Source organism: Porites lutea, chromosome 7 (genome assembly GCF_958299795.1).
Source record: "Porites lutea chromosome 7, jaPorLute2.1, whole genome shotgun sequence".
Taxonomy (NCBI): domain Eukaryota; kingdom Metazoa; phylum Cnidaria; class Anthozoa; order Scleractinia; family Poritidae; genus Porites; species Porites lutea.
Genome location: NC_133207.1, coordinates 24330577 through 24339712, shown reverse-complemented (window position 1 = coordinate 24339712; position 9136 = coordinate 24330577). Strand labels below are relative to the sequence as shown.

The window sequence follows — 9136 nt, the reverse complement described above, 5'->3', positions numbered from 1 at the left end:
AGATGGCAAAGGGGCCCTTTGCAAAGTGGCGATTTCGGCGAAAATGGCGTATTTGGCAAAAATGGCAGAAATGGCAATTAATCGCCAAAATCGTCAAAATATAAACAAAAATTCAAATGAGATGGCAAAGGGGCCCTTTGCAAAGTGGCGATTTCGGCGAAAATGGCGTATTTGGCGAAAATGGCAGAAATGGCAATTAATCGCCAAAATCGCCAAACTGTAAACAAAAATTCAAATGAGATGGCAAAGGGGCCCTTTGCAAAGTGGCGATTTCAGCGAAAATGGTGTATTTGGCGAAAATGGCAGAAATGGTAATTAATTGCCAAAATCGCCAAAATACAAACAAAGAGTCAATTGAGATGGCAAAGGGGCCCTTTGCAAAGTGGCGATTTCGGCGAAAATGGTGTATTTGGCGAAAATGGCAGAAATGGCAATTAATCGCCAAAATCGCCAAACTATAAACAAAAATTCAAATGAGATGGCAAAGGGGACCTTTGGAAAGTGGCAATATTAGTGAAAATGGCGTATTCGACGAAAATGGCAGAAATGGCGCTTAATCGCCAAAATCCCCAAACTGTCAACAAAAATTCAAATGAGATGACAAAGGGGCCCTTTGGAAAGTGGCGATTTCGGCGAAAATGGCATATTTGGCGAAAATGGCAGAAATGGCGATTAATCGCCAAACGCGCCAAACTGTAAACAAAAATTCAAATGAGATGGCAAAGGGGCCCTTTGGAAAATGGCGATATTGGCAAAAATGGCATATTTGGCGAAAATGGCGGAAATGGCGATTAATCTCTGAAATTGCCAAACTGTCAACAAAAACTCAAATGAGATGGCAAAGGGGGCCTTCGGAAAATGGCGATATTGGCGAAAATGGCGGAAATGGCGATTAATCACCGAAATCGCCAAATTATAGACAAAAATGCAAATGAGATGGCAAAGGGGCCCTTTGGAAAGTGACGATTTTGGCGAAAATGGCGCGCACTAATTCTGTATCTTTTCATCAACCACAAATAAAAAAAAATATAGAGAGAGTGCATGTTGGCCTTGTTCTTAAAACGTGTTTTGGCAGAAATGGCAATTACTCGATGAAATACCTAATTTGTCAAGACAAATTGAAATGACATAGCAAAGGGTCCCTTTTGAAATGGCTATTAATTGCCAAATAGTTAACCACACATTAATATAAAAATGTTTCCAGTAGTATAATTGTATACTAATAATGACAACGCTACTGTAACTTAAGTGTCATTAATCTGTTTCTAATCCTTTTACCTTTAATTGATAACCTCTTGTGATTTGAAATTCGTCCCAGACAAGAGTGTTTGGTCGGGAATTACCACTTATAACTAATTTCTTGCTCAATTCAAATCGGATAGTCAACGAGTTGTATTCGATTATCAGTAAATGGTAATCTTCGTAATGTTCATGGCAACTTTCTTACCAAAAAATCCAAGATAGATATCCTTAATTTTCCAGGCTTGTAGGCATTGTTTGAATAGCGACAGTTCAACATTATATGTTATGAGGAATCCAGGTGGGTTCTTGGCTTCGCATTCAGATAATTAGATGGTCCGTATTGCCTTGTATATCCATCCTGTTTGTTATAATGGCGTTCAATCGTACAAGTATATATAAACGAGGTGGTTCATTGCAGTTTCACAGAACATGAACGTGTAAGGTTTAGTATTTGTTATATAGACGCGGCGGCCATGTTGAAATAGTCGATTTTGGATAACTGCTTTATGTAAGTACAAACGATTAGTGTCATTCCCAGCCGACTTTGGTGGTCACTCTATGTAAGCAAAACGATTAATGTCGTTCACAGGGACTCTCAGGCAATTGTTAAAATAGAAGGTAAAAAGGCCGGGTGACGTGTTTCGACGAGCATTAGCATTAGCAATTTAATGGAACACATATTGTACTGAGAATTGGTTTGGTGGTCTCAGCGTAAAAAAACAATACATTTTCTAAATTTCTGGCCCCATCTCATAAAGCAATAATGGGACACATTTTTTAAGAACGAGACAAACATGTACACTCTCTTTTTATATATCTAGTTGATGAAAAGATACAGAATTAGTTTGAATGGGATATGTTTTCTGAAAGAGACAAACAAGTTATTACTTTGATCCAATGTTTATGTTCAATAAATGCGGTGAAGTATTGGGCACAAGTGACATTTCGTGCAGGTTTACATAAACTGGAAATAAGCGAATTCACACATTTCAAAATGGCGCATACAAGCTGCTGGACTTTTCGGCTTTCGTTACTTTTAGGGGACCGTTTCTCTGAAGAGCAAAACAAGTAAGTGCGAGAAGAAAGTGAAGAGTTTAAAACGACGGAAGAAGATAATGTGTATAGTGGAGAACCAAAAAAGAATGAAGGGCACACAATGGTTATAGTGAAAGCATCTTTTAGCCAGGAACCGTGCGTTTCGCAATCGCTTTTCATTTAAGGCTGCCTCACAATTTAATGGAACCAGTGTGAAGAGAATTGTAAGCAGTGAGGATTGTTAAGGTCTACATCGAACCTCAAAAGTTAGAGTGTCCATGGCAAGGAATTATTAAGATTTAAAGGACTTGGTAGTTCTCTCCTCGAGTAATTAGTGGACTTGTAAGTCTTTGAAAGGAATGAACCATACAAAAGCAAATGATGCTAGTGTGATATCATCACATCACTTTTGGTAAGTCAAGCGACATCGAAAGTAAGGAAATGTTTACTTAACCTGTGAAGTACATGGCACAAATACATATTAGCTTAACTGAAACGACTTCCATTTGTTGTTTTCAGATATATTTGATTCAGTTGTATTTGATAAAATAATGTTGTTTGACAGTTAGGTAAAGCTGTTTTGTGATATATTTGATTCAGTTGTATTTGATAAATGTTGCCTCACAGTTATTGGGGCCTCTTATTAGGCAAGTAATTTGAACTTTTTTTTTAGTACTGTTGCCTCACAGTTATAAGGACCTCTCTAGTTATCTACTTTGAAGGGGCCACTTTTGGCATCCAATTTGAATATTTTGCCACATATCGCCAGCCCTCTGGCGATTTTTGCCAAAATCACCAATTTCGCCAAAATCGCCAGCCTCCAAGGGGCCACTTTTGGCATCCAATTCAAATCACCAGAGGCTGGTGATTTTTCACCAGTTTCGCCATTGCATGCATGGCGATTTTTGCCAATTTCGCCAAAATCGCCATTTTCGCCAAAATCGCCAGCCTCCAAGGGGCCACTTTTGGCATCCAATTCAAATCGCCAGCGGCTGGCGATTTTTCGCCAGTTTCGCCATTTTCGCCATTGCATGCATTTCTGGACATCCAATTTGAATATTTTGCCACATATCGCCAGCCCTCTGGTGATTTTTGCCAAAATCGCCAATTTCGCCAAAATCGCCATTTTCGCCAAAATCGCCAGCCTCCAAGGGGCCACTTTTGGCACCCAATTCAAATCGCCTTCGGCTGGCGATTTTTCGCCAGTTTCGCCATTTCCGCCATTGCATGCATTTCTGGACATAAGTGGAAGGACAATGAAAAGAAAAACGTTCATTATTATTTTTACTTCATTTATTTTCAAGAAATGATTTTGGAAACAATTTAAAGACTTGTTTCGCTTTCAGTTGTTCCTTGTGTAATTATGAAATTGTCAGCCCCTCGTTAATTATAAGGAACATTTTAAATTCACATTTTCCTTAAAAGTACATCAGTTACACTCAGTCTGGTTAATTTAGACTGTTATTTTAGATTCCGTGTCGCAAGAATCAGGCTCTAAGACTCGATCGATCAATTCACTGCTGCTGAGTTCATGTTTGCTTACTTTTGTACAGCTCAATATCAAACCCTGCTTATTATGAAAGAAATTTTTATTAAACTCGTCGAAAGTTAGTCTCATGTTCTAGTGTGCTCTCAGTGTTGAGGGTAAGACTAGATTTAGTAGTATTCCAGAATTCACAATTCCTTTCAATCTTATAAGTCAATAATTTTTACAGATTTAGATTTCTTAGTGCATTTTATTTTGTTTTCCACTTTCGATTTCATTTTTCATTTTTAGTTATCTATTATTTAGTTACAGGACCCTTTTTATAACAGTTCTTTTTAATAGAACTAAAAGCTTATCCTGTATAAATATCCGTTATTGTTATTATTATTATTATTCAAATGTGTCAGCCACACATGAGGTACTTATATTTATTAAACACGTAAATATAATGCAACGTCCTATCTGCGCATCACTGACGATGTCCGAATCAACCTTTCACATTGTTTGCTTTCCAACGCTTGTTTTCCATGTTCTTTTTATTTTATTCGTCTCACTGCTACAATATTCACAGATCGACCACCTCATATATACCCCAGTGCTCTACATTGCATCATTGAGGTGTCTCACAGAGACGTTGATTTCTTTTTGTCTCTTTTTCCCTTGCCTTTGAATCTTTTCGACAATCTGAGAAGCTGGTAGAAACCAGATTCGTGTGTGTGTAAACAGTATATCATTTTCTCATGTTCTGGACGAGCTATCGTTCGGACACTAAGCTTTTCTTTTCTTTAATTCTACAATACATTCCCACGACTATTGCTCAGCGATCTTTCACCAGCTTATTTTCTTACTATAAAGAAATTCGCCTGTGGCAGCGTGGTGAATTGCTATCATATCCTGTTTGTGTTAACGTCTTACAACAAAATTGAAATTTTCATGATCAAGAAATTAGGGCAAAAACAAAACAAAACAAAAACAATGAAACAAAATGTTTTTGAGGATATAAGAATGTTAATTTTTTTTTCGAATGCATTCAAAACATAACTTCTGATCCCAAGGCTATTTGCTTTGTGATTTTTGCGAGGAAGGGGTTTATTAGCCTGAATTTCAGACATTACAAAATAACTTCGAGTCGATCGCTTACTCCCCTAGTTACTGAGGGAGTAACCGACCTGGAGTAATGTCTGAAATTCAAGCTAGGAAGGTGTATGCACTAGGTTTTTCGCTTGAAATTTGGAGCTGCTTTCGAAGGAGGTTTGTCAACTTAGATGGCGCGGATTTTCTTCTCTCCTTCCCGGTTTTGCGACACTACATGTGAGGTTCGCAGATGCCGGCACCACCGCTCATATTGTTCTGAAACTTACAAGAGCAACTTACTGAAATCAACACCAGATAAGTACATCTGTTTATTCTTGGTTCTATTTGCCATACAACACTTTTAAGTGTTGTATAAAGAAAACTCGGAAATAAATATCAAGAAGGCAGACAAAGGAACCACCACTGTCATAATGAACAAAATAGACAAGATTAAAGAGGGCATGACACTAATCGAGGTCAAAGAACACTACAGACCCCTCGAAAAACCAATGGTAGAAGAAACCGCTAGGAAAGTACGAAACATTATTACAGAACTCTACCAAAAGAAACACATTGATGAAATGACATTAAAATGGTTGTCTCAAACACCGAACCCTCCACGCATTCCAGTTTTCTACACTCTTACAAAAACACACAAGGTCAACTTGTCAAGTCGACCAATAATCTCTGGATGCGATTCCCCTACTGAGAGAATTTCAGCTTTTGTTGACAGTCTCCTTCAACCAATAATAAAAGAACAGCAGTCATACATTTAAGATACAACTCAATTTATTAACTTCATTGAAGGAACGAGAGTTCCACAAAATGCAGTCCTTGTCTCAATGGACGTTACGAGTCTATATACAAATATACCGCAAGAAGAGGGTATCACGACCATATGCCATGCATATGACACATTCTACACGACAACGCCCCCTATACCAACACACTATCTTAGAGAAACGCTGAGACTTAAATTACAAGAGAACGCTTTCCAATTCAATGGAAAAGACTTTCTCCAGACCCATGGTACAGCTATGGGCACTAAAACAGCAGTCTCTTTTGCTAATATTTTCATGGCTAAGATTGAGACAGCAATTATCGATCAGCAAAGTACAAAGCCGTTGGTATGGAAAAGATATATCGATGACGTGTTTTCCCTATGGGACACTAATAGAGAGGAAATAACAACTTCATTAAGCATGCAAATAACTACCATCCTACAATAAAATTCACTGCTGATATTTCCGATAAAGAAATCATCTTCCTTGATACATGCATCTACAAAGGAGCACGATTTGAAAAGGAATCTATCCTTGACACGCGTACTTATTTCAAGCCTACTGAGACATTCCAGTACACGCATTTTAAACCCTGTCACCCACCCGGAGTCAAAAAAGGCTTCGTGAAAGGTGAAGGCCTGAGACTACTAAGAACTAACTCTTCACAGGAGACTTTCGTAGAAAACATAAGAATATTCAAACTACGCCTTCGAGCGAGAGGCTACCCAAACAACTTTATAGATAAAACACTCTCGGAAGTCAAATTCTCTGACAGAAAGAAAGCTCTCCAAGAAAACACAAGAGTACGCAAAGAAATATTGCCCTTTGTAACGCAATACAACCCATCTGTGCCTAACCTAAAACACATTCTAATGGAGAAATGGCATCTTATAGAATTACAACCTAAACTTAAAGAAATGTTCAAAGAACCTCCGATCATCTCAGAGGCAGTTCATTAAGAGATATACTGGTTTTAAAAAGCCAAACATTAAGAGATATACTGGTTTTAAAAAGCCATTAAGAGATATACTGGTTTTAAGAGATATACTGGTTTTAAAAAGCCAAACTGTAGTTAATCTCTTTAACGCTACATGTAGAAGAGCAATTACATTCATGCGCCACGTTTGCGGGATCTGTGAATGGCCTGTCACTATTTAATTACCATGAGAACAAGATCACTCAAATGCCCTACCCCAGGGCCAACACAGTTGGCTTACTCCCTCAGTTACTGAGAGAGTAACCGACCTCGAAGTAATGTCTGAAATTCAACCTAGGAAGTTGTATGCACTAGGTTTTTCGCTTGAAATTTGGAACTGCTTTCGAAGGAGGTTTGTCAACTACTAGATGGCGCAGATTTTCTGCTTTCCTTCCCGGTTTTGCGACACTACATGTGAGGTTCGCAGATGATGCCGGGACCACCGCTCATATCGCTCTGAAACTTACTAGAGCGACTGACTGAAATCAACACCAGATAAGTACAGTATATCTGTTTATTCTTGGTTCTACATTTGCCATACAAACGCTGAAATTACGCTTGGGTTACACATATCGTCAATTTTGAAAGTCAGGACAAACGTAACTCTTAACATATTCAGTCACCAGCAAATTTTTACAATTTACGTCTGTACGACAGTAGAACTATTTATGAGCCTTTTAAGACCTTGTCGGTAATTACTACTAAAAATAAAGCAGATAAGCGAGTTGATAGCACAGTAGGGGGAAGTCAGACATAAGGTGACATTAAAGTATAGCCGAAAACCACAAGAAAAATGTATGGAACCCGCTTGAATGATAAAATAGTTAGTAGTATAAGGTAACCAGCAAAGCACAAACACTGTTACGATAGAAATGGACAGTTGAAGCACGTTTCTGTTTCTTCTGTCCCGCTGTTGCTGAGTGTTCGTGGACTGTTCACCCGGCTGTACTTGTGTCTTGAGCTTGATAAGAATGATGGAGTAAAGAATGGCTAACAACAGCACAGGGAGGTATATAAACACTATAAAGAAAGCTACTGTAAAGTCAGTAAAGGACGACGACTCTCCAAATGCTCTTTTCCATCTCTCAATACACCCGGTTTCCCCTTGGTATTTAAAGAGGTCGAAGGCGATGAACAAGTACGATGAACAGAAAGCCACTGCAACTATCCACGTGGCAAGAATGAAGAAAGGACTTAGCTTGGACCTGATGAGTGGGGAACGGTGTGGAAACACCACGGCTCCAAATCGATCGACTGCTATCAGAATCAGATTCTGAACCGAAACGGCAATGGAAACATGACCAAAGAAAGGGACAATCTTGCACAAGGCCTGGCGAAACTGACCACCGATCATCCACGAGTTGTCATAGTGCAACTCTGACAGGCGCCAAGGTAGCCAGAATATTGGAAACAGAAGATCAGACATGGCCATGTTTGCGATGAAATAATTTATCGACTTTCTTAAGGTTGGCGTTTTGCAGACGATTATTACAATGAGAGAATTCCCGACCAACGAAACAGCAAGGGTCAGACTGAAAGAAATGATCTGTCCGATCTTTGACGCTGCTACATTGAAACAGCTCGAAGATTCGATCGATCCATTCCCCGTTGTAGAGTTCATGTTTGATGACTTCTGTACAATGCTGTACACGACACTCGGTTAAGTAGCTTCTCATGACAACTGCTCAATATTGCAAACCCTGTCCGCTTAAGAACTTTTATTAAAAATTCCATGCCCCTTCCTAAGCCTTGAGACAGCAGTTGTCAATAAAGAATGAAAGTATGTAGCTACGCTAAATTACAAACGACCTAATTAACGGGTGGGGCTGTCGTTGCCAAGAAAATAGTTGGCTTCCTTTGTGTAATGCATAGTTGATAAGCGTATAACCGGAGATTACATTGTCACATCTGTTTGAAATTTGTTTTGAGCACATAGCGTTTCAGTCAATATTTTTTAAAGTTATTTTATTGCGTCAATAAAAGAACTAAAAAGAAATTGACTGAACCGCTACGCTCAAAACAAATTTCAGACAGGTGTTACGATGAAATCTTCGATTATACGCTCATCACGTCAAAATTAAACAAGCGAAAACATCCCTTTAGATGTACCGAAAACGATCTAATAGACGCCTATAGGGTGTCTTTTTAATCTTAAGGAGCCCAAGTGGGGGCGTTTAATACATGGGAGGCGTTTAATGGAGGCCATTAGTTTAATAACTGTAACAAACTTTACAACACTAATGTTTGCCGATTTCGGTAAATATATCACACAACACATTTAATAAACCTCAGAATATCCAGCGCTTCAATTGATACGTCTTGGACGTTTGGAGATCCATATTCATTTGTTTTTGTCATGCTAAACTTTGATATCAGAATGTTTACTTTGAATCTGACATCATTAGACAAGATGGAGTACGCAAACTCCTATCAATAAAGCAAGAAACATAATAAATTTATTGATTTTTCACTATTTCACTTTTTTTGGTATGTTGAAGCAATTGTCATAGGAGGCGTCCACAAGAGGAAAGCGTTTATAAG

The 9136-nt window shown here is 38.6% G+C and overlaps 1 protein-coding gene across 1 annotated transcript; it reads right to left on the bottom strand.

Moving 5' to 3' along the window:
- Nucleotides 1-5471: 5471 nt before the first annotated feature.
- Nucleotides 5472-8027, bottom strand: LOC140944657 (QRFP-like peptide receptor). The gene is made up of 2 exons (XM_073393776.1): nt 7453-8027; nt 5472-5574 (listed from the first exon to the last, which is right to left on the bottom strand). Exons 1-2 carry the CDS (start codon nt 8025-8027, stop codon nt 5472-5474), a joined length of 678 nt encoding a protein of 225 aa, XP_073249877.1.
- Nucleotides 8028-9136: the final 1109 nt, after the last annotated feature.

Bases quoted from the DNA above. Each gene is read 5' to 3' on its own strand.
- LOC140944657 (XM_073393776.1), bottom strand. From the start codon at position 8,027: ATGGCCATGTCTGATCTTCTGTTTCCAATATTCTGGCTACCTTGGCGC. The intron at 5,575-7,452 runs GTTTGTGCTTTG...TATTGGTTGAAG, and splicing joins TCCATTTCTATCGTAACAGT to GAGACTGTCAACAAAAGCTG.